The following is a 26,382-nucleotide window of genomic DNA, read 5'->3' on the forward strand; positions in this document are numbered from 1 at the left end:
TATATGTATGTATGTATATATGTATATGTATGTATGTATATATGTATATGTATGTATGTATATATGTATATGTATGTATATATGTATATGTATGTATATATGTATGTATATATATGTATATGTATATACTGTATGTATATGTATACATATGTATACATATGTGTGTATGTATATAATGTGTATATATATATATATATACTGTATATATACTGAGTATACTTTATATTTACAATATATGTTAGCGTACCTTGCATAACTGCATGAACCCTTATGGCACAATACAATTCTGTACATTTTTGGTCATTACCTTACTCTGATGACTTGCACTGAATGGGATTGGCAAGAGTTGCATAGTCGGCCTCAAGCAGACTTCAAATGATCATCAGTCATGGTGGAACGGTGTTTGGACTTAATGTTCTTCATGTGGGAAAAGGCTGACTCACATAAATGAGTAGAGCCGAATAATGCAGTCAAAAAGGTATCACATTTCCTCATGTTTGGGTACTTTTCCTCTGTGAGAAAACTGTCCATGAGCCCTGGACTTCAGCTGAATGTCAGCTTGCAGTGTCAAAATCTCATCCTCCACTCCAGACGAGTTCAGGAGAAACAGCGTTGCAATTTTTGATGCGAGTAAATCAACCTCAATATTGATACCATATTAATGTGTCACACAGCAGCAGATGCCGTATGTCAGTAATTAATCAGTATATGCTGATGGGGAGTGGTGAGTGACATGCCGTTCACGTGTCACATGCCATATTGTTAGAGTCACTTGGAAAATCTAGCTAAACCCTTGTGATGTGTCCTTCCGTGTCGAGGCTTCGAAGCGTGTGTCGAGTAATCAGGAAGATTTTTGTGATGCGCGTATCGAGGCTTGTGTTGATGACGTATGTGGTGACGTTCGAAGCCTCGCGAGCCGGCCGTACCACGTGACTGATTCAGGAAATGGTTCGCGGGTTTGGCGTGCGATTAGAAATATAAGGGGCAGCGAAACGCAATGGACCCCCCTCACATTTTGTGGACTTGGGACTTTATTGCGCGTTTGTTTGCAATCTATTCGAGCATCACAAACATCCTTCATGTATTCAATTTAAAGCTTCACACCCCAAAGCCATAGTGTCGTTATAATCACTCTGCCTGTTTTACATTTATTGTCCACTTGATGGCACAGTAGAGCAAATGAAGCACGTCGAAGCTTCGGCCCACGAGTGAACCAATTAGATGGAAAGCTTCAATGCTTCATGAAGCTTCATCTCGCCATCACTACTAAACCCTAAAAATAGTATTTTTTTTGTATTTCCTTTGTCTAGGTGTCAACAGGAAGCAAGGAGGATTTGATGACGGACTATTTCACCAGAAGTCCCGCCCCCTCAGCTCCAGCTGGCAGAGATCAGGTGACTCCCACCAGCTATGTCACGCCCACTGTGCAGTCATCCAACCAGAGGCCGGGCCAGAGCGTCAAACCCTCGCCACGCCAGCCTGTAGGCCAATCCCCGGCCTCAGGCCAGCCCGTCAACCAGAGAAGCAGCCAATCGCTGAGCAGAGCTTTCAGCCTGGCCTCAGCTGATTTGCTGCGCTCCAACGGACCAGACAGTTTCCGTGGAAATGAAGGCCAATCGGATGTGGTCGTTCGGAGACAAGGGGGAGGGGCTAGTGGGAGAGAGCGGCCGCTCTCTGCTCGGCTGGCTGGCCCGACCAATCAGCCCGGAGACGGCAGCTTCCTGAATCCCCCTATTCACCATTCGTCCTCTCTGAACCTGCAAACGGAGAGACACGCGGAGAGAGAAAGAGAGAGAGGGAGGACCCCCGTCTCTCGGAACGGCCCCACCTCGTCCTCCCCCAACCACCACCGCGGAGAGGTTGCCATGGTAACCCCCGTCAGGGCTGTTCCTGCCACGCGGCCTGACGAGGCCTCGGAGCACGGGGAGGTGTTAAGTGAGGGGCAGTCGGGTGACTCCTCCCACTTAAAGAAAGAAAGCGAGAGAGCCAGGTGTGGCTTCGTTGAAAGCCCAAAGAGCACACCTTCTTCCCCTGACCCCAACAACGACCCTCAGACCGTGTGGTATGAATACGGCTGTGTCTAAACACTGATACTGATGGACTTCCATGGGTATGGCTGTGTCTAAAGACAGAAACCTAAAAACTGAAACTACAGTCTGCTGGGGCTGAATCCAAACCCTCAGTCACAAGCAATCAGTCTCTGAACTGTGCTCCTTGTATTGTGGATGAATGTTATTCTGAGCTTTGCTCAAATACAACATCTACTGGGAATAAGTCTAAGTCCTGGAACGCAAAAGCCAAATGTAAATATTTCTGTACATAAAGGAGTCGTGACTTCAGTTTGTATTTTCTGGAGCTAACTTTTGTAGATTAACAAGCAGACCTGATTCCGTATGCCACCTGCCAATACAGCTGGTTAACACAGAAAGGAAGCTTTCCAAATCAAAGCAGCTGCCAGGGATTTCAGCACCACCAAAACAATCACGTCCCACCTCAACTACTGGATCTGTAGAATCAATTTCACCATTTTTCATCACAAGCTGGATCTCTCAGAGGGGGATGCTACGTAGACATGATGGGATCCCTGACAATCTTTCTCAGGATTTAGACATGAACACCACAACACTATCGATGGTGCCTGACAATGCTGGAATTCATTGGCCTCTGTCATTTTATTATCGCCCTGTTTACCGGAGCCCACAGGCTGTTTTTTATTTTTCACATCCAGAAATGGAGATGGGAGCTGAGATGTCTGAAGTCTGAGAATCCACAACACTTAAAGCCTGCGGGAACAGAGGACAAGTCTTACATGCAGAGCTGAGGACCAGAATACTAAGGACGGGCCTGGTCTATGAGCTGGAACTCTTTTGACCTGTTAATGTTTACCTGGAGGCCGCTGGGAATTAGCCATCACCGAGAGGAGTGGTTGGACTGACGTGAAGGCGACCAGAAGCGAATGAATGTATCAGATTTTTCCTCCTATTTCTGTCCTCCTCCTCTCCTCTGCTATCTAGAACAAAGACTGGAAAAGAGGAGCGAGAGAAGGGATGGATTCAAGCAAAGAGAGTTGAGACAAGCGAAGCAGAAAGGCATGTAGAGATAGAGAGCGAGAATAAATGGAGGGACGCTGGGACGGAGGAGAGCGGTGGACAGATATAGAGATGGACGGAGTGACGGGAGGACAGATAGATAAACAGGAGAGAGGAGGAGTTAAATTCCAGTCCCAGATCCCAGTTAAATTACAGTCCTTCTCCCTCCATCTTTAGATTCTGTCCCAGCATGCAACACTCTTAACACTTTACTGGAAACGTTGCACAGCTCGAGCCAACACTAGCTTCACAAACACACACATATATATAATGATATATACAGACACAGAGGAATTGTCCTTGAGGGGCGCGGTTGTGGCTTCGCTAACCATTCAGCTGGCCTTCATTTACACACACACACTACTGTGTTTTGGTATGGTGCACTAATGCACGCTAAGTTAGCTAGACAGTTGTGAGCACTGCACAGCGGAGAGAGAGACACAGATTCAGACCCCCTGTGATCTGGATATTTGGAGTTTGCATGTGATGAATTTAAGTTTTTAGAATAACCAAGTCACCATTAATAGAACAGCAGCAGAAGGTTGAATACACACACAGGGAGGTGTTCACCTCATTAAGAGCACTCTAGAATAATAGAAGATGTTTAAGTCTTTCACACTGTCACACTTAACTTGGTATTCTTGAACCTGGATCCTATTTTCCCATGTCTTTGTGTCTCTGTGACCAACTAGGGACAACAGTTTTTTAATTGTTGTCTTTTGCAATATAAGTGTCTGACAACTTTTTTGAAAGAGTCTCGCTGGAAGAGAAGGCATGTTTTAAAATCCTGCGGGGTGATGTGTTACCAGAGGACAACGCAGAGGAGAGTTTGTTGTGATGGAGCGCAGAAAGAGTAGCTCGGCATCTAAAAGATTTTCTACATCATGGCTGGATATTGATAAGATTTCAACAATGTGGATGAGGTCTTTGAATTGGATTGCTGCCTGTAGTTATTTGAGCCATAGTATACGGATGAAGAGGGGTACACTGCTTGTTACAAATTCATCGTGTTTCCTTTAAAGCCCAGCAAACAGAGAGAGGAGCAGGATGAAGAGGCGGGGGACGTACATGAAAGTATGCCTCTGAGATGGATGATGATGTCAATGGAAGAAAAGAATCTTATGCTAATTATTGTGATCGACTGACCTTTTGTCTGTACTGCTGTTTGTACATACAAAGCTGTCCCTCCTGCATTAGTGACGACTGACTGCAAAGACTTTCCGAAGAGCACTAGAATGATGAAGAGGAGGAGGAGGAGAAAACACTGGAGAAAGTTTGACTGGAAGCCATCACTAACCGTTCCGCTCACCTGTTGAACAAAAAGCACGTGTCAATATGCAGCGAGCTAAATTATTTTACCTGTAACATTTGTACATGACATTAGATTTTTATAAACGGGGCAGATATTCCCAGACTTTTTGGATACTTTTTTGTAAAATCCTCTGGAACTTGGAAAATGAAAATGTTTGTTGATACCAAAAAAACCTATTTCAGATCAATTCCTGTACACTGGTAAAAGTCATGCGGTTCCAAGAGTTGTAGATCATTTTAAAATTGTTAAAACATTGGTGTGTGTGTGTGTGTGTGTGTGTGTGTGCGCATGTGCGTGCGTGCGTGCGCGCGCGCGTGTGCGAGACAGTTTGCTGACGTCGAAAGAAAACGTATTGAATACCCAAAAGCAATTTTATATTTTCTGTTATTGAAACAAGACCATCACATTATGTTATTGGCTCTGTGGACAGTGTGTGTGTGTGTCCTAGTCTGTGTGTCTTCTTGTCTGGGTACCCGCTCTGTGTTACTGTTCCATCATTCCCTTAACAACACACCAGTTTTGGAGGGTGGGGGGGTCGATTGTTCCTATTAGTCAGCTTTACCTGCTCCATGTTGAGAGCACCACAAATCCTCAGCGGGACTCTGGTGTTTCCTGCTCTGTTTCTGGTCTCTGCACCAGAGGCCCACAGAAGGACACCAGCTCACTGCAGGAGAGAAGTGAAAGCAAAAGGTGAAGCGGAGCCCACGTCCTGCTGTCACTGGAATGACTGCTGCTTGACTTCACTTTATGACTATTGCTGACTACTCTGCTGTGATGTGACTACTGTTTGAAAAAGGCTACTAGTGTGATTCAGTAGAAACTGAGGTTGAAGCTTTTTGGTATTAAAGATTTACAAACTTGAACTGATGCTCCGACTTCATTGTGTCAGCGGTGCCTAGTGTCTTTATTTTAGCACAGTGTCCCAGTTTATTTCCTTTTGCTGTGCAAGGAATATATCATAGACATATATTTTATATGTATACCGAATATATATGTATGTGAATGGCAGGGACCTAAGATGTTGCTTATCAATAATTGGTTTAGTCTATAGGCCTTTTTCAGAGTGAAAGTGTCCATTTATTATTATTAATAATGTTGTCTCCATCCCTGTAAACCACAACAGCATGACAGTGGGCCACTGCGTAATACCAGGACCCTGAAACTGAAGCAGTGAATTTCAATAGATGATTACTGCGGTGAAAGGGTGAGTCTGCTGATGTCAGGATATTGCAGATATACTGAGATATGTATATTTTGGTGGATATAAAAACAAAATGCACAGTATATATTTATTCACTCAAACGGAATAAATATATTGTTGGCTGCATTTTTAGATAGCCATTTAAATGTTGTGATTTTATACATAGTTAATTCAGATGATGCATCCTGTTCAACGTCTACTGTGATGTCTGTTCTGGGTTTGTTGTTGGGACATTATGCAAGATGATGGGCGTGATGAAACAAGTCACTCACATCCATCAGCCAACCCTAATCTGTATACAATCATTTTTTCTATCATGCATGCTCATCCCTGGAAGTCACTAGAACAAAACTAAAAATATAAATTTATAGGCCAAATAACATTTTACAGCTTTTCCTTTCATCTTCACATATTCGGCATGTGAGTGTGTGTGTGTGTGTAGGCAGTGTGCTTCAGGAAGACGGACCACGTGCGTTTGTGTGTCAGCGAGAGAGAGCTGGCGGTCATTGTGCTGCAGACCTACAGAGCGGAGAGACTCGGTAAGAAATAAGTTTCCTCATTTCATTGAGTGATGTTTTTTTTTTTTCCACCAAGCTCAGTAGAGATAATGTGTATTCATGTGCCTAGGAAGAGTATTTTTTATTAGTCATATCAGTCAGCGATAGTCTTTGATATTCGTTATTTATAGCTGAAGTGACATATCAGCGGACTCCTGTTGAATATAGATTATTATGAAGCGATCACGTGTTTCAAGTGAAGACTTCAAATACGTTTAGAATGCCTCTACAGGCTCTCCAGTGCGGAGATATTCATTATTGATCTGAACTATCAAGTCGTGTCAGTCGGCACTCGGCAGGCTGTTGGGGGAGACAAACAGTGTTTGTGGAGTCACACAGAGACATTGTCCATCACTGACTGGACTTCATTTACTGCGTGAAGCAGCTGATGGACTGTAGAGCTTCATGTAACATTCACAGAGTTTCCATGTGTGGACTCAGTGACTGCTTATCAAGTGATGGGATACAGCATGTGGGCTACTTTATCTCTAAACGACACAGATCCTATGTAAGATAAAGGAATATCATGAGTGTTATGAAGATGCTGTTGGAGATAAGAATACCAAAAGTCACCGTAGTCTTGTATTGTTGTGTTGATTTTGTGTCACTTTAGCCAAAATACATAACAAGCTTGTAACCCCCACTCTGTCCGGCCGTGCAGTTTGATGTTCTGTATCTTGAGATCTTCACTGCTGAGATTCCTGCCAGCAAACCAAACAGTGGAGAGGAATTCTAACCATTGAATCAAATCAAACGAGACTGAAGCTCCGTTGGAAATATGACTCTAGCGTTACAGCTGCAGTAACCAATATTTTTTTATTTTATATCAAAATATTTTACACATGCGTAATGTGAAAAGGGTGGCCTGTAGGGACAAATATGACACACAATATTCTGAATATGATTGGTCTTTTTTTTTTTTAATGCATTCCGTGATCCATGAGAGTGCTTGAAAGCTACAGGAAAAACTTGCAACCCTGAGTTAATAATTTTATTCGTCAAGCTGTGTATTTACACAGATTGGATTATTCAAACTTAAAGGGATGTTTTTATGGCTACACTCAATCAAATGGAAATATTCCAAATGCCTTACATCTTGTGCACATTATCCCAAAATTCGTGTTAATTTGATATCTTTGGAGATTTTGAGAAGTCTCTAGAATTTAAATTGAAGTTCTGTGGGTTTGAACGACTTTAAAGTGGTCAAATGACATTTATTGATGAGCTGATTTTAGTTTAGTTTTTAGTTGCAGGATTGTGCTGCAGTCTATATATCGCAAGGACTTGATAAGGTTGGCCTACAGTCAATACAGTCTTTCTACTTCCTGATTAATATTGGATTCACCCTAATTTTCCCATAACCAAACCTTGACTCCCTGCCCACAAAAACAGAGGCTCAGCCCAGCAGCTCTGCTAATTCATCTTGAGGCTTCTTTTTCTTCTTCTTGTCAGGCTGTCTTGCACCGACTGACTCGGTCCTAGTATAGACTGACATGGAGGGAGGAGCAGCAGCATTGCCAAAGCACTTCCATGTACCGCAAAGCATTAGTGCCCACCATTAACATTAACAGCATTAGTCACAGCAGAGAGAGAATGAATACAAGACTTCATATAGTACATAATAAAGAAATCAAACTATAGCCAGATAACAGGAAATAAAGGCAATTAAGTTGTAACCAGCAACAATCAAAGACATAAACTGCAAATGTAATTGATTTTTCCTCACATTGACGTCTTTCAGATCAGCAGTCAGAGCAGAACTCTGCAGCAGCTCGCCTCCGAATGCACAAATACCTGTTGATCACAGTCTTGTTCCTTTTGACTTCTGCTCTTCATTCTTAATTCAGGCAGTCTTTTTGAATCTCCTTACAGCCCACACTTGGGTCCAGGCCCAGACATTGGGCACCAGTTGGACAGAATGCAGTGACCCTTTGTGTATACTAACCTCATTCATCCGTGCAAAGGCCATCTCAGCTCTCTGCAGACATTAGCAGAAATTAAGTAAAAGCCAAACTCTGTTTGTAGTGTCAGTGGCTTTACATACACAATACAACTCAGGCAGTGGTGCTAAATGTGGGGATCAAGGACTGCCAAGGGCCTCGAGGGGAGTCCAAGAGGCCTTTGTGACTGTGCCAGGGGCCCACAAGGGAGTCCAGTGGCCCTGGCGGAAGTCTCCCGGTGTCCTCCAGGGGGTTCCAGGGTCTCTAAAACGATCATTGATAATGAATTTATAGTGACTTGTAACTCTTTGAGGACACCTTTGGCCTCCATTTGGACCACAAGTGGCCCTTCACCAGGCCCCAGGGTAGTAAATTTACATATTTTTTTGGGGGCAATTTTTGCCCCCACTGACTGAAATCCAGGGGCATTTTCAAAAAATTGGGGGCACTTATTGAAACTTGTGAAATAACATTTAACCTTTGTTCAAAATAATAAATATACTTATTTAGGCTTACAATATATGAGCAATTGTCATCAAATGCCAATAATGAGACTATTAGGCAGTAGTCTACAGATTCAAAGTGTTTTCTTAGAGGTTTTTTTTTAACAAAAAACAAACATAAATCAGACAATCATATTCAATTTTATTCTTATTTCTTTGTGGTTATTTATTGTTGTTATTACATTTTTTAAACAACTATTAACAATTAAGTCAACGATGCCTTGATTACATATACATCAGTCATTGTATGGAATTATTGAGAAAAATATTTTTGTAGCACCTCAAATATTGTGATATTACCCATTTTTGTCCTGAACATATACATTAGTCATTGTGTGGAATATTTGAGAAAAACATTTTTATAGCACCTTAAAAATTTAAAAAATGTGCCATTTGAAGGTACAAATTCAGTTCAGAATTTTTGCTTAGTAAAATATCTTAATTGACTGTCAGTCAGGTATTATTCATTTCCAGCAACCCTCAAATCAAAGAATAAAGACACTTGACGCACAATTTAGGTGTATTGTCCCTTTAACTCACGAGATGCAGGTAGCATGTTTTATACTTAATGTGAATATAATTCTTTTAATCTAATTGCCATTATGCAATATGTATACTTTGTTGGCATCTTATTCTGAAAACCGGATGTTCGTCTGAAGAAACCGGATGTTGTCTCACGTTAATCTTTCCGTTAACTTTCAAAGTCCTTCGCTCGCTCCCGATCTGTGCCGTTTGAATGAGTTTACCGTGAATTTCAGCATATAGGTGCACTCAAATTTAAGTGTCTGCTGAGTTGACCACATTCTCGCAGTCACAGGTCTGATTAAGAAGCGCTCCATTTATTTATTCGTTTAGAAAGTTCGGGGGCATTTTTTGCCCCTCTCCTAGTGATATCAGGGGCAAAATTATATTTCTTAGGGGCAGTTTTGCCCTTTGCCCTCGTGTATTTCCGACGCTGCCAGGCCCACAAGAAAGCCTAACATTTTGTTAAGGCCTCTTGAAGACCCCAAAACCTCCCCTAGTGACTGCTGGACTTGTTTGTGGCAGTAGTGGAGGTTTCAGAGGTCCACAAGGGAGTTCCAGGGTCCCCCTGGGAGCTCTGCCAGATGCTTAAGGGGGACTCTGGTTGCAAGTGTTTTTGTCATTGATGACGGAACTGGGTCTAGGGACCGGTTACTCTTGAGGACCCGTTAGACCTATACCAGGGCCCTCAACTATAGGCCCAGGACCCCACTGGACACTGGAACTCCTTTGGCCCTGGTGGACCCATGGTTGTCAAGGAGTGCGGTGGCCCTTGAATGGGGTTTCAGGGCCCATCTAGCAGGATTCAGGGCTTCCTTGTGACTTCTCATTTTGCAACATAAGGAACACGATTTAAATACCATGACATGATTTGACAGAATGACTATTATATTTAGCTAATTACTGAAGTGCTAACAGTTAAAAGTGTAATTCCATAAATGTTTAACGTAAGTCCCATATATTACCCTGGATGAAAATCTTTGGGCTAACAAGAGGATTAAGAATGGATTCACCTATTGCAGCGGACTCATCAGAGCCTGTCTGTCAGAGGATGTCTTTCCCCCAATTTTTACTCAATTTTTTTCTATTATATTCAATTGTGATGCTAACTGTCAGCCTCGAATTCCTAGTGGTCCAAACCAGAATTTGACCAGTAGTCTTCAATAGAAATAGTTTTACCAAAAATCTATAATCCCAGTGGGAATAAGTCTAATATTAATTTCTAATATTTAAATCTAATATTTAATTTAATCTACCTGTAGCTGCTATTACCAGCAGCGACTAGGACACTGGTATTGTTTTCATTGTGTGTTTGTTTCGGGAACTACCACAGAAGAGGTTTTAAGTAATTTGCCAGGTGTGGTCTGTGGACAGATTCTGTCACCACGATAGCGTCACAACTGATGAAATCACAAAACTTTACAGGTGTGTAGTTAGGATTGAAATAGAGGCTGAGTTAGAAGATGCATGTGGTCCGAGGCAAAGGCGCCGGAAGTAGAGGGGTAGGAACGTCCCTCCCACTTTACGCCCCTGGCCCAATTTGGCACCTCAGCTGGTGGGATCCCATCGCAAGATGGTCTCTATTTTTGCACTTATTTTTAGAAGTGCTAATGACAGGGTTCTAGGGTTGTTGGCCACTCTGGTCCAGACTAAAAAGTCTGGACAAATATTGGATGGATTACCATAACATGTTCATGGTCTCCAGAGGATAAATCATAATCCTAATGGCTCATGTGTTCACATGAGCCATTAGGATTATGATTTAGGATTGTGATTTATCCTTACCTTTCCTTAGAGCAGCCATTAAGGTTGACATTTGTGAAGCGTCTCAACAACAATTGGATGGATTACTATGAGATTTTTTTTAACTGATGATTGTAACTTCAGATTGTATGGACCCAGTAGTCGAGGTGAAATGCTGCCTCTATCAGGTATTACACGTTGCACCTTCAAATGGCTATACAAAGACCTTAGGCATTGATGTCTGTGACAATAATAGCAACTTCTATTGTCATCATTAATAGACTGTTGTTGCTGAATGTTACAGGGAATGTTGTTTGCGTGAGGAAATAGCTGTCAGCCTCTCTTGAACATGGTGTTTGGAGTCAACAGAAGATGTTAGCTTGTGCTAAACATCACCTACATTGATGTGAGCTATACATTAACAACATCCAGTAACTGACTGCTAACACTTGCTAACAGTTTACTACGCTTACCAGACGCTGGTCTTTTCTGGGCAGTGTTTGCCTCTGTTTCTGTCTGGTTCCTCCCTGAGTGTGTTGTAAAGCAAACATAGCCACCGGGTGAATAAATCAAAAACTGTGCTGCCCTTGTAGACAGATCAGAGAGAGACCTCAGCAGCAGGGGAGGAGGGAGAGACATATTCACACCAAGTTTGATTGAAACCATCACCAGAGGTAGTAAATGAAATATTATTGCACCGTTTTTAATGACAATGTATGTTAATTTGTTATGACACTGCAAAAAGGATACATTGGAGTTGTGTTACTATTGCTGCATCAGACCAAAGCTGAAGACATTGTGCATCAGCGTGTATTGTTACAGAACGTCTCATTCCAGGAATTTAGGCATAATTGGTGCTGACTGGTAAACTAAAACAAACATAGATGATTTGCTTCGAGCAAGTAACACAAAGTGATACTGCGATGTAGAATGACACACAAACATCCTGTGATTTGCAAGAAATGTGTTTGTATGTCTATCACGATGAGATCAGAATGTTTAACCCTGTTACATCAATATTCTAACGGATGATTATATAATGGGGCTGAGGATAACAATCATGCACGACAGTGGTGGGGATGATACTGATTGGTCAGGATGAAGATGAGGGCGACAATTCCAGATGTGTGAGTAAGAGGAACAGCATATTCCCTGTAGCGGTGACAGGACCCTCACTAGTGCCTGATTTACAACTTGCTGCTGTTGCCCTGGTTACCACTGTCAGGGTCACTGATCAAAGAGCAGCAATGGCATTCCAACTGCCTTAGGGAAAGAAGTCAAGGTATTGTTCACATACCGTATGTAATTTGTTAAATTATTGTTTCTGGTGTCTGAAGAATAGATTAAGTTTAGAGTTATCAATGTTCAACTGGTTTGTTTTCTGGGAGAACTGGACGTCTGCACTGGGACTGTGTACGTCACACTGTGGACATGCAGTCATGTGTACGTGCACATAGTTTGGCAGCAGCTGTAGCTGTGTATGGCAAGTGTCCAGAATGTATTGTATTTGGTGTATAATATGATGTAATGCCTGAAGAACATACATACATACAACATTCATACATTCTGTGTACCTGTTAGTGCGGTGTGCGCTAAACCCCCTCCCCGTAAAAATACTTGTTCAATCATATTTTAGTTTTTAGTTTAGCCTGTGACTGCCAAAATACCAATGCCAGAGACTTGCAACCCCCACTATCCCCAGAGGTGATTGAAGCACAATCAGCCTGATCATACTGAAGTTTGATAGCTAACACAAAAGAACCTTTCAACCATAAGCATTGTAGTTTACACTGCTCGGTGAACTCAGTGCTGCTTTGCTCTATTCTGCCGCTGGCCTCTCTGCTTGGTTTTAGGCATCAACCCTCATTTTAGCTTGTATGAAAATATAAGACATAAAGCTTATTGATTTGAACTACATAGGCTAGCAAGAATTGGACCCACATTGTTTACATTGTGGGTCTGTAGACTGACTGGCAGCTGTTGCTAATCTGGCGTAATCACGGGTCATCTGGGGACACATTCAATTTATACATTACAATATTGTATTTATAGCCATGTAGCCTTTACAAGTATGGTTACAATATACACTTTGAAATTGTTTAAAAAAATATTTCACACATTCTGCAAATCATCTCGTGAAACGCAACAATATTTTAGAATCTTGCAAAAGGCTCTTGATAAGATAATAAAATTATTGATCCCACACGGGGAAATTAATTTGTTACGGCAGCTCAATAGTGATTGAGTAATAAATAAAAATGGGTCAGAATAGAAAATAAAAAAATATGTTTATAAATAAATATAATTGCACAGGATACAGAAATTTCATAATATAGGCTGCTTCTTGCACTGCGGGTACACATCATACACCCATTCATACACTGATGGAAGGGGCTACCATGCAAGGTGCCTGCCCATCAGGACTAACTAAGCGCTCCCTATGTTCTCCAGGTATAAGAGGGATCTATGCAGTAGGTAGATGACTGCTCCCCCCCCACTTAAATGCCTGGTTGATAAGCAAAGTGCAAGGGGATCCAGCTTTGGGCTCACCAGGGGTCGGATGTGGTTTAAAACGACCCTCTCCGTGGTCTTCATCGGGTGAAAGTTGAGGCTACCGGTCTGAAGTGGTTGGGCTCCCTGGGGTGCACAGTCATTGGTACTGGAACCACACAGGCCATTTTCCAAAGGGCTGGAACTCTCTCGAGACCAAGATGTGCAAAACCACGTCACAGAGCTAATCTGCACCGTCCTTGAGTGGTTTGGAGCTGATGCCATCTGGGCCTGTGGCTTTTCTTGTCTTGATCTTCCTTAGCTCCTTCCTCAAGTGATCAGTTGTTAAGGAGAGACTGTGGGCTGGTGTTAGTAGGGTGCAGGTATTGTCCCGGATGCCCTGGGGAAGGGGGTGTGGTGGGTTTATGGGGGATTGAGGCCAGAATCGTATCTGTTAAAGAACATTTGCTCATTCCCTGTCTCCACATTCTAGGCCACTGCATTTGCGATGACCTGAGATCATCCTCAGTCCTCTCCAGACATCTCTTGCAGGACTCCTCCATTTTTCTCCTCTCCTGCTTTTTTATTTTTAAGTATCTTTTGTACCCTCCTCAATGCCTCTTTGTCCCCAGATGTAAAAACCTTCAGCAAGTCTTTTAGTTCAGGGGTCACCCAGGGTTGTCGTTGGATAAACACCTGGTAGGCACAGTGTTCTCCAATGAGAAGTTTATGTAGTCTGTGATACAGTGAGTCAAACTGTCAAAGTCCTCCCTATGTGGCGTTCAAAGCACTTCCCAGTTAGTGGTTTCAAAGCAGTCCTTGAATGTCTCACTGGCCTCCTCAGACCATTTCCTCACAGATCTTGTGGTTGGGGTTTGTTTATTCACCATTGGTATGTAGATTGGAACCAAATGTGACAGGGAAGCATGGTCAAAGTCTCCGGAGATCAGGAGGAGGGACTGCATTGGCCGAGGTAGGGGATGTACAATGCTACCGCGACGACGTGAGAGAACTTCCTCGATATAGGTAGTATGGCCCAATGAGTACGGCTAGCAGCTCAATGCCCTTGGTGCAACCCTGGGCACATCAGTGCTGCACAATCTATCATTGACAAACTTCGCTATTCCCCCACCCTTCCTCATACCACGCTCTCTTGCTCTCCTGTCTGCTCTCACAAGTTGAAAACTATCCACAGTTACTAGTAAGTCCCCATTGAGTTTGTTTAGCCAGGTTTCTGTGAAGCTCCTTCTGCAGCGCTGTTGGCGCCGTTAGCGCCTCCATCTTACGCTCCCCATATTGACAGACGCTAGGCATGGTTTGTACGATCTTTCATCACCCGGAACTTTGCTACAGCATTGCATCCTCTCGCCCTTCTCCTTATTTTCGAAGAGATCTCTGGTCTCTCTCAGAGTGTCCTTATTTGGCGCAGCGGCAACAGCTGTTCTCGGGTGTAAACAATTGAGTCGTGGTTAGATGGGTCTGCTGGTACGGTTTTAACTAGTCAAAAATAAACAAAAGGCATACCAGTAATCTTACCAGTTGCACATCCATAGTTACATACAAACAAGGGAGATTAGGGTTAGAAAGAGGCACAAACAAACATAAAATACACTAAAAATTCAGAATGAAGAACAGAGCTGCAGTAACTGGCTGCCACAAGCACAGCACCATTAGAAATATGCATCTGATGGCTTAATACATGATCATGCTATCAGTGGACAGGACACATATTTTGACAACAGAAAAACAGTTTTGCGTTCTTACATACACACACGGTTTAACCTTCCAATTATCCCAAATAAACTCATGTGTTTGAAAGACTTTATTAAAACCAGAACTCTCTTACACTCTGGATGGACGTTGCTGGGGGTCAGAACAAAAGGCCATTTACTCTCCAGTCCACATGAAGAATGAGTTTGCTGGAAGCAGCATGAACAGTAGAAATTCTTTTTTAGTGTAGATATTAAGTGAGCACCACTACAGTTATTATTTTGAATGCCACCTATAACATCACACTATCCGAGGTGTCCGCTAAAACAACAGCATCTGTCTGTTTTCACTTTTTTTATTACATCATTAAAGGGTGATGAATCAGAAGTCATTGATCCATCACAGGTAGAAAATCCAGACTGATCCTTTAAATGTAGCTTGTTTTGTTGGGTCTGTTTGCACAACAGATGTCTTGGTCATCAACAAAACATAAAGATTAGTATCACCTGCATATAAGATATTATGCCTTGGGCGACTGGATAGCTGTTGGCGCATACCAAAGTCATATTCATAGTTTGTGCCCAGCAACATTCGATGCTGTGACCACCATAAATGGAGTTACATCCTCCATTGTATTGGAGGTGTCCTGATCTGAAACGCCCATCAGCAGGACCACATCATCTGTCTGTGACTTCCAAAACCATTACAAATCCCTGTTGAACAATAAATCTGTTTTATAACGTGACACCACTGTGGTTAAGGTTTGGTTAGGTAAAGACACAAAAACAACCTTCTTTAGGTTTGGGTAAAAATGACTACTTTGTTAAGGGAGCTTCTTCATCATGGCAAAATAATACCCAAGTGGTTCAGGTTATGGAAAGATTGTGTCCATGCTTCAACTAAAACATTGTTGACTGTCTGTTGGAAATGGGATGCGGACACCGGTGTCCTGTGTTAAAGTCTTATGTTTCGTTGACAATTGAGTTAAGCCAAGTTTATAAATTCAGGTTCAACAGTCTGTATATATATTGTGGTGGGCTCAACAGGTAAAGAAGTGGAGGCCTGCCGAGCGAATACCTTATTTTACAAGACAGGAAATTTCACATACGGTTTTATTGCATGTGTATAATTCAAACTTATTCCATTTACCTTGCAGAATAAGGGTTAAAAGCATGGGTTAGCTTGATACTTGAGGAATGTAAAGCATATCCAGCTGTGCCTTAATCTGTCCGTGGCTTACTTAGGAAGACCAGAGGGAGGCAGCCAGAAGGACACACTGAGTGAGAGAAAGAGAAAGATGATGCTTGTGGTTGAAGTGTGTTGTGTTCAAGTGGTTTTATAGTATGTTGTTATGGAGCCATTCTAAAGAGGCTGGGATGCCAAAGCAAAGAAATATATTGGTTATACTCAGAAGCTTCACCGTCCGTTGACTCTGTCTTACACTGCAGCTGGAGACAGGAAGCAATGCTGAATTTAGATGCTATTCATGTGCTCGTTTGTTCACTGACTGGTTTCTTCCAACAGCGGCAATGAAACCCAGAACAGCTAAACTAAAACGCTGACAAGACGCTACTTCTGCCTCACATTTAAATGTCAAAGTCAGGAATACAAAGTAAGAAGAACACATGTCCCAATTTGCTTTTTTTCTAACAAATGATAGATTTTAATGTTTGGTATAAGAGACAGAGCACACAGAGGAGTGAATGACCAGAGACACATGCAAAACTCTGACAGCTAAAATAAATGCATAATGCATAGCCTGGTGTTAGACTTGATTGTGCTGGTGTTGATATTCAAAATGACAGAATGACTTAAAGGAGAGATATGCTCATTTTCAGGCTCATACTTGTATTTTGGATTTCTACTAGAACCTGTTCACATGCTTTAATGTAAAACAAAACAAAAAAAACAACTTATTTTTCTCATACTGTCTGTCTGAATATACCTGTATCACCCTCTGTCTGAAACGCTCCGTTTTATCGCCTGTCTCTTTCAAAGATCCTCCCCAAAAGCCCAGTCTCCTAAGATTGGCTTGTGAGAAAAATATGACAAATATATGACATAGGAAGGGGAACTGAATGGATGCTTGCCAAGAGTGATTTTTGATATGTACGTATATCAAAGTACAGGCATAGATGGGCGGCTGTAGCTCTGAAGTAAAGCGAGTCGTCCGCTAATTGGCGGTTCGATCCCCGGCTCCTCCGGTCCGCATGCCGAAGTGTGAATCTGCGTGAATGTGTATTAGTTTAGATCCTGACAGGCAGGTGGCACCAAGCTTCTACCATCAGTTTGTTTTCTATGTATGTATGTGTGTAATTTGTATGTGTGAATGTTGACATGTAATGTCCAGCCCCTTGAGTAGTCGGAAGATTAGAGAAGCGCTATATAAATGCAAGTCACCATTTAACATAGAAAATATAATGATTATAATCTAACGAGCAGTTAGACAGTAGGTTTCAACTTCACGTTCTTCCTCCATTCTGTCTGAGGAAGTTGTTTGCTGGACTACTACTAGGAGACAAATGTGAAAGCAGTAATACAAAACACATTCAGACTAAGTTAAACCTTGGTTGTTGCATTGTACTAATAACGATTTATTATAAATATGTGTAACCTTAAATCTTTTTTTTAATTGTAAAACCAAATAAATAAATGGTGTTGTTAAATTTTATGGGATTTACTAACTTGGTTGGCTCAGATTATTTTTTGATGCTCTGCTGCTTTATTATGGTGTTGCATGTGATTGTGATTGCATGTGAATAGACAGAGCTGTTGTGTTTTTAGTGAAGCAATAGGGGTCAGATTGGCATCTTAATTGAGGGTCCTGAAGCTGCCCTTCATGAAGCTCCCTTCGAGCGATGTTCCCAAACACACCGGGTTCCTCCTCCAGTGGTGGCCCTTTAAACAGGTCCATCTGGGAGACTTCCAGTCCTCCACCACCTATTGGACGCACAATCCGTTGGTATCCGGCTGTCGGGAAGGCCGACTTCTTGAAATAACTGATACAACAGCAGATAGTGTTATAAACTATGCTGACTTTGTCCCCCAAAGCAGGCTGAGATGGTCTTGTGTGTAGAGTGTGGGGGGTACGTTCGTTACCTAGGTCAGAGGTTACAGAACTAGGTAGGTAGGTAGGTAGGTAGGTTGATTGATAGATAGATAGATAGATAGATCGAATACATATGCAATGAGTCTTTTATAGTACAATAAAAGGCCGATTAAACAGCAGATTATTCACATTGAACAGTAAATTAATTCTCTCACTGTTTTTGTTCAAGTCTGAGCGTGGACAATACAATGATCAGAGTATGAGAGGAGTCGGCACATATCATCATCAGGACTTTGTGTGATCCTGATGCGTGCAGCATGAGTAGCTGTTATTACAGTAGTGATGCAGGATGGATGTATCTAACTAGGATGAGTCCTGAAAATGGATCATATAGATCAGTCATCGTTCTCTCTTGGCCATTATCAGTTTGTCATAGTTGTCAAGTAGGGGTGGTTGAGTTTCACTTATTTTAGTGTGGTCTGGCAGCCTATACTGTATATGTAAATTATGACTTTGGTCTCTATTTTTCCGGTCACCCTAATAAAACTGCTTAGTTGAAAGATGCTTTTTTTTATCCATTGTGTCATGATCTTGAAAAGCATAAGCCATTTCCCATTTTATCTCTGATTAATGGCTATTGATAATAATAATATAATCTGGAAAACATTATGAAAGAGGATGTGTCATCTGTGTGTAATCATGGACAGCATAACTTGTACATCACTGCTCATGAATATGGTAATAGCAGTACATGCATAAATAAATGTAAATGGACTCAACTAACTCGGTTGTGACTGGCAATGTTACATTTTAATCACTGAAATGATCACTATGATTAAAAAATAAAATGGAAAATACTCGTAGAGTGGCAACCCGGGGGACGTGGAGGCAAGATTCAGAGATAAAACAGGAGACTCAGAGACAGTAACCATATAACAAAAAGTGTCCTTTAATAAACAGGGTAGGGTAAAGGGGGATAGGGTCAAACTCAACAAAAGATTCCTCCCGGTCGGGGTCTTTGGCCTTTGGTCTACACCCAGTGTGAGACGATTCCTCCGTCCTGTTTGGGCAGAGCAGAGGAGAGAGCTGAGTCCGCTGAATTACCTCCGGTCTGCTGCAGCTCCTCTCCAGAGGTTCAGGAGATCCTCATATTCTTCTGCCCAGTCTGTCAGGACTGTGGATGATTACATCATCTATGTAGGCCGCTGCCGATGAGGATGGAGCACCTGGTCCATCATCCTTTGGAATGTGGCTGGCGCTCCATGGACTCCATAGATCCGAAGTGATATAGGCCCTCCGGGTAGCAAAGGCCGTCTTTGCCTTGGCTCCTTCTGTGAGGGGAACCTGCCAGTAACCCTTGGTGAGGTCAAGAGTGGACACAAACCGGGCTGGGCCTAATCGCTCGATTACCTCATCAACTCTCGGCATGGGGTAGTCATCAAATTTTGAGATTTCATTCAATTTCTTAAAATCATTGCAGAATCTATCCGTGCCATCCGGTTTGGGAGTCAGAACAATTGGGCTGGACCAGGCACTATGTGACTCAATAACCCCCATTTCCAACATCTTTCTCACCTCTTCCTTGATGGTCTTCCTTTTTGCCTCTGGGATGCGATAGGGCCGGAGCCTCACCTTCTTTCCTGGCTCGGTGATTATGTCATGTTGGATCACATTGGTGCATCCAGGTAGGTCAGAAAACACATCCTTGAACTGACCCAACTGGGGGCCTAGAAGTACCTGTGAAGGGACAGGGTCTGGGATTTCAAAGGTTAATGTTGCCATCGGAACACCGTCAGGGGCATGCCATTTCTTTAAAAGATTGATGTGATAGATTTGACAGGCCTTCCTTCTCCCAGGTTGTCTCACCTTATAGTTAACCTCGCTCACCCTCTCAATCACTTCATAGGGTCCATGCCACTTGGCCAGGAACTTACATTCAGCCGTTGGAACCAGGACAAACTCACCGGGCCGGAACTCCCGCACTTGAGCTTTCCGGTTGTAGATTCGGGCTTGAGTGTGTTGTGCTTGCTGCATGTGCTCCCACACTAGGGGCCATATTTTACCCATCCTCCCTTGCATCTGGTCCACATACTCTATGACGGAGCGGTGGGGTGATGGCTGTTGCTCCCAGGCTTCTTTAGCCAGATCCAGCATGCCCCTGGGTCTCATACAGCAACTCGAACGGCGAAAACCCTGTGGAAGCCTGGGGAACTTCTCGGATTGAAAACAAGACAAAGGGGATTAGTTGGTCCCAGTTTTTCCCATCCACATCAATAGTCTTCCTCAGCATTTGTTTTAGGGTCTTAAAACGTTCTACGAGGCCATCCGTCTGTGGGTGGTACACTGAGGTTCTTATTTGGCTCACCTTCAACAACTTGCACATCTCCTTCATGACCCGAGACATGAAGCAGCTTCCCTGGTCGGTTAGGACTTCTTTTACAATGCCAACTCGACTAAAGAGGAGGAATAATTCCCTGGCAACTGCCTTAGCACTTGCAGTGCGTAATGGGACTGCCTCTGGGTAGCGGGTGGCATAATCCATGATGACCAGGATGTAACGATGCCCCCTACTGGACTTCGGCAGGGGTCCTACTATATCCATGGCCACTCTCTGGAAGGGGACATCAATTAAGGGTAACGGGATCAAAGGATTCTGATAGTGTACCTTTGGAGCTGTCTTCTGGCACTCCTGGCAGCTTTTGCAATAATCCTGGACCGCCCTCTTCACCCCAGGCCAGTAGAAGCGACCCAGGATTCTGTCGTAGGTCTTCTCTGCTCCCAGATGAGCTCCCAACAGGTGTGAATGGGCTAGGTACAACACTTTTGGAACATAGCATTTAGGGACTAGCAACTGTTCAACAACAAGTTCCCCCAGCTTAGCTACCCCATACAAGAGGCCATTTTTCACCGAAAAATGTGGAAAAGTGGTAACACTCACCCCTTCTACCGGTTTCCCCTTGACCACCCCCAGGTTCTGTCTGGCTTGTTCCAGGTTGGGGTCTTCCAACTGGGCGGTCCCAAACTGGCCTGGGCAGATAGCATTTTCCTCTTCTGCCAGGGGAAACTCAGAAAAAACTTCGTTTGACGAAGCCTTGGCCGGCCGTGGATCCTCCCTCGCCAGGGCCTCCGCTGGGCCTAGGGCATCCTCATCGGTCTCCACTCCAGATGAAAGGGTTGGGCTAGATGGTGCTGCACAGGCATGTACCACCTTGGCTTTCCGGTTGCCCCGAGGTTTCTTGTTTGAACAGCTTCTTCTGTGGCCCACAAACGCCAAAATATGGGGCAATCTTGCCCAATCAGCACTGGTACCGGCAAATTTTCTACCACACCCGCCATGACTTAAAAAGTGCCCCTTGTGGTCTGAACCTTAATGTGGGTGTGGGGTAATTCCGTTGTCAGTCCTGGCCATAGTAGAGTGACTGCACTCCCAGAGTCCAGTAGGGCTTCTGCATCCTGGGCCCCTATTCTGACGGGAAGCTTTGGGGCCCTCATGGGCCCAGCAAGTAGTAAGGTAGCTGCCGGCCTTCTGTTGTGCATCTGATGAGCCCGCCGTAGGCATCATTATATCACCCACCGGACAATTCCAAGCTAAATGGCCCTGTTGGCCACAGGTGAAGCACTTCCGGCGGTCCTGATTCACAAGGGGTCGACGGGGAGGGGTGGCCTGGGCTGGCCCACCTGGGGGATCTGGCAGTGGGGTGGTGTCTCCGGGTCACCCTTCCTCAGCCTTGGCTTGTCTTCCCTGGGGTCAGAGCGGCTGGGTCGTAAGGGCTCTTGCTGACTGCTCCGCATCAGCTCCACTGTGACCTGGTGGTTTTCTAATAGCGCCACTAGGTCATCCACTGTCTCTGGGCTGCTTTGGGAGGCATGTCGTTTGGCATCCCCTGGTAGTGCTCTAATACACCGGTGCATTACAACTCTGTCCATGACTGAGGGTCCATCCCCGTGGTTAACCAATTATGTGTCAGGCGCATAAGGGTTGCAACCTGCGGTCGTACTGGGGCAGTGGTGTCATAGGTTCAGGAGTGGAACTGTTGGGGCCTTGTCTGGAGGTTGTGTCCATAATGGGCTAAAATGGCTGCTTTTAATGCCTCATAATTATTCACTTCTGTGGGGGAGAGGTCCCGACAGGCTTTTTGCGCTTCGCCTGTTAAAAAAGGGGCTAGTATCCCTGCCCACTCTGCTTTACGGCACCGCTCCCTCTCTGCAGTTCTCTCAAAAACCTCTAGGTAGGCCTCAATGTCATCTTCACCAGTCTGTTACTGGGTTCCGTAGGCCTCTCTGGTGTTCTCAGATGCTGGCCCAGAGTAGTCATTGCGTCCTGTAATGCTGTAAGGCTCTCGGCCTGCTGGGTTTGGGTGTATATTCTCCATAGCACTGCGTGTCTCTCTCTCTGAGTACCTATTTTATTCTGAATCTTTAGCGACGGATCACTCTGCCCACATTCTCCACCACATGTGGCAACCCGGGGGACGTGGAGGCAAGATTCAGAGGTAAAACGGGTGACTCAGAGACAGTAACCATATAACAAAAATTGTCTTTAATAAACAGGGTAGGGTAAAGGGGGATAGGCTCAAACTCCACTTCAGATTCTCTCTGTCTCAATCACACAGAGATCAGTTTAAATGAAGATGAGCTAGATAATATGGTTACATGATTATTAATTCTAATAACCTTGGTGATCCCTTGACTTTTCCATGCTGTTGTTAGCATTTAGTTTAAAGCAATGTTGTGCCTTACTACAGCCTCAGAGTCCCTAGCATTGACCCCTAGGCTGCATTCACATCAAGTCGGGCGTTGCGGCGATTACAGCTTGGTTTTGGCGGCAGTGTGGGAGTGTCACTTTAAATCAGCCGTTCCCAAACTTTTTAGGCCACGCAACCCTTCTACATCCCGACCGGGTTCACGCACCCCCAATCCCCCACACCTTAAAAAAAAAAAAAAGCAACAGAGCCTATTTATAGCGCATAAAAATCTGACCAATGGGAGAACAGTTTGCTCGCGCATGGCGTTTGTTTACAAGATAAAAAAAGACAAAAAATCTTCCTGCACCGTGCCTTCGAAAAGGTAATGGACGTACACCAGAAGATTGGCCAGATTAGTCACATCTGTAGACTCGTCTACTTGCAGAGAGTAAAACTCACTCTTCTTCACGCGACCGACTAATGTAGCCAGGATTTCTTTGGACAAAGTATCGATGCGACACCGGGATCATGTCCAACTATGGTGCTTCTCTCTCTCCAATCATACATTCCACCATCTCTTTGGCAGCTGGCAAGCACACGTCTTCGGCGATTGTGTGAGGGAGCCCCTTTCTTGCTATTCTGTAACTGACCAGATATGAAGCCCGTAGTGCGTTTTTTGTAGACCCAACACATGAATGAGACTGCAGTTGTTTTGGGCTGTTTTGTAACTCCTCCAATTTCAATATAAAAATTGTAAGGGGCTTTTGACTTGCACTGGCATGCTTGGTGTTCAGGTGGCGACGTAAGTAAGAGGGCTTCGGACAGCTGTTAGCCAGATCCTCACTGCACACCACGCACTGTGGCTTTGGGCAATCTGCATTGCCAATCCAAGTGAAGCCCAGACCAGATCATTTTCATCATATTTCCTCTTTTTTTTTTCCCAGTCTGATGCTCACTCTCGTCTCCTCTTCTTTCACCTTGACTCCGCGATGGGCCTATGTGCTCCCAATTTGTCTGTGCTATCCCTTCCTCCTTTTCGGTCTCCTCCGTCTCATCTTTCTCTGACTCCCGTTCGATTTCTTCTCCCGGTCTCTCCCCAACGCACCTCTCCATTTCTCTTGCCTCCGATTCCTCTCTCTCTCTGTCCCTCTCCTCTTTTATGACTGATAGCTTCAGATGTCCCACCTGACAGTTTCCCCGATTTCAGCCAGTTCAGCATATTTGCATGAATGTTGCTGAATGAATAAAGTTAGCTGTTAGCTGACGTTAGCTGCACAAGCTAGGCTAGCTAGTGTGTACGTAAAAGACAGTAAATTGTAAGTTTCTAATTTTAAATTGAAATCTTACAAAGGGAATTTTTATAATTCATGTTTTTATTTTGTGAAAAATCCCACTTATATTTAATATTAATTTATTACACCATTAGACCAACATTACATTTTTCCTCTCACGCACCCCCTAGAGGCAGCTTTGGGAATCCCTGCTTTAAATGGCTCATTTGAGTGAAAATAATTACTGTAGTTCTACTAGCTTTAGTCCTGTTAAGATCTCAACAATGGCTCCAGATTGAGTGGTGTATTGACCGATTTAGCTACTTTTAGGTGGATAAAAAAAATTGTTCAAATGGGTTTTGAAAATTTGGGCTATTTTGTGTACAATTTGGGTGGTGACAAAAACGTCCTTCTTTGAAGATTGAGACCGACACCCAGTGGACACTGCTCGACATGGAATGACTGAAAACTTATGACCAACAAAACCAAACTTATGGCCAACAAAACCAAACGTCATTACAGTTTATTACAAGCTACATATAAAGATTAGGTATTTGGTTATACATCTGCCCACATAAGTGAAGACTTACTGTTTTATCTAACAGGGCGTGCAGCAGTTGGGCTCTTTTCTGTACTTAGCAGGAGAGCGAGTGTTGCCATCTTCACCACATGGGAGCGTCTAAAAAACGCAGATATTGTTGTCTGCTTTTCAGTTGGTTGACACAACATATTTTTTCCGACGCTCACTGTGTGTGTGTGTGCGTGTGCGCGTGCTGCGTTCCGCGCGCATCGAGGCGGAACTCCGCCGTGCGCGATACAGAGAGCAGAGGAGAATTGTAAACGCGCGACCATGTAAAGACAGAAATGACATGCCGTCTATAAATAAGATAAATAACATGAGACTATTTAGTTTGTTTAAAGAACATGGTATAGACCTGTTCTATAGGAAAGGTAACCTTAAATGACTTCTGTTGTGATGTGGCACTGTATAGAAAATAAAATTAAACAAAATTAACTCGACCTTCAAGGGGGGGTGGCGTTGGGGGGGCACCCCCCCTAATATAATGGTAGGGTAAACACTGTTTATAATATATAATAAAGATGAATTATTCTGTGTTCCACAGTGACCAAATGAAACTGGACTACCCAATAAGAGAAGACAAATACTCACCCAGATGAGACAAGTTTAAGCCCATCGCTGAGTGCTCCAACCAACATGAAGATTTGTGTGTTTGTGTGTTGTTACATTATAGTTACATGCATGCATGCATGTTAAAGGTGAAGTAGTGTGAGCGAGGTGTGATGGTGTACACCATGTCTGAGGACATAATGAACTGCACCATCAGGCATGAAATCCACCAGTACCTCTTCTCCTGTGTGTATATACTTGTACTATTGGTAAGTTTGTGTACATCTTCAATACCTGCACAAAACTGTTTAGGTGTCTGAATTCTTTATAAAGTGCATAAGTAACTATTTTAAAGAAATGTTGACAGTGTGGCTTCTACTGCCCGAAGAAATCGCAATATATACACACGCCAATGTTACCGGTAGTGTCATTCAGGTTCAATTGAGATAGCACTACTCTCTTTTCTGCATTTTAGATTCATACTCTTGGATTGAATCTTGTATTTGTGGGGCTTTTATTTAGAGAGGGGAAAAGTCCTCTAAAAATATCTAAGCCCTGAATGACTGTATGATAGAGATACACCATTTTGGCCAAAAAGCTTGGAAATGTTGTGGCGGTCGCAGTAAAGTGTCTATGGAATCCAACGGACTTACACATTTGGCTCAAAGAGCCGCAGAGCGACATGAACTCCAACCAACTGCTCCATTAGACTCCATGTTAAATCTCACCACTAATTTCTCAAAGAACGCAGACGGTACCAGTTTTGTCTATTGCTCTGGAGCGCACATTTTTAACACCACAAACATAAAAAACACATCAGCGTGTTTGCCAGAGTCTTATCTTTCTCACGGTATCCATATTTTGGCACTTAGACTCCTGCTAATTTGTTAAAAAGAGGCAGGGGTTTTGTTCAAAATCACTGATTATTGCAATGTTTCATAATCAGTCTGCCTGTAGCACCAGGTGCGTCATCACCATGGCAACCAGTTACTACACGCACGCAGGCTCTCTCTCTCTCTGTCTCTACGCACACAGATGACTTGGAGATATTCAGTCAAAGGCATTGTTAGACCTGTCTGTCTGCCTGTCTCTCTCCCACTCTGTCTCTCTCTCCTCTCTGAGTCTCTATCATACAGTCATTCAGGTCTTAGATATTTTTAGAGGACTCCCCCCCCCCCCCC

The 26,382-nt window shown here is 43.5% G+C and overlaps 2 protein-coding genes across 3 annotated transcripts in view; both read left to right on the top strand.

Annotated features, from left to right (window-relative positions):
• Window positions 1–554: 554 nt before the first annotated feature.
• LOC116400979 (protein Daple-like) lies at window positions 555–8,535 on the top strand. Its single transcript, XM_031879114.1, has one exon. It carries the CDS (start codon window positions 1,338–1,340, stop codon window positions 2,082–2,084), a length of 747 nt encoding a protein of 248 aa, XP_031734974.1. The 5' UTR covers window positions 555–1,337; the 3' UTR covers window positions 2,085–8,535.
• Window positions 6,095–26,382, top strand: part of gpr68 (G protein-coupled receptor 68) — a 30,668-nt gene continuing 10,380 nt past the window's right edge. Inside the window, exons 1-2 of one of the 2 annotated variants that reach the window (XM_031879112.1) lie at window positions 6,095–6,141; window positions 25,197–25,470. In XM_031879112.1, coding sequence (XP_031734972.1) covers window positions 25,375–25,470 — 96 coding nt within the window. In that variant the 5' untranslated portion in view covers window positions 6,095–6,141; window positions 25,197–25,374. Of the gene's footprint in view, window positions 6,142–10,876; window positions 11,542–25,196; window positions 25,471–26,382 lie in introns of those variants that run through there. The other variant, XM_031879113.1, reaches the window with a different exon arrangement.

Source organism: Anarrhichthys ocellatus, unplaced genomic scaffold (genome assembly GCF_004355925.1).
Source record: "Anarrhichthys ocellatus isolate YVR2014 unplaced genomic scaffold, GSC_Weel_1.0 scaffold228, whole genome shotgun sequence".
Lineage (NCBI taxonomy): Eukaryota > Metazoa > Chordata > Actinopteri > Perciformes > Anarhichadidae > Anarrhichthys > Anarrhichthys ocellatus.

Coding starts and splice junctions, on each gene's coding strand:
- LOC116400979 (XM_031879114.1), top strand. CDS start 1,338: ATGACGGACTATTTCACCAGAAGTCCCGCCCCCTCAGCTCCAGCTGGC.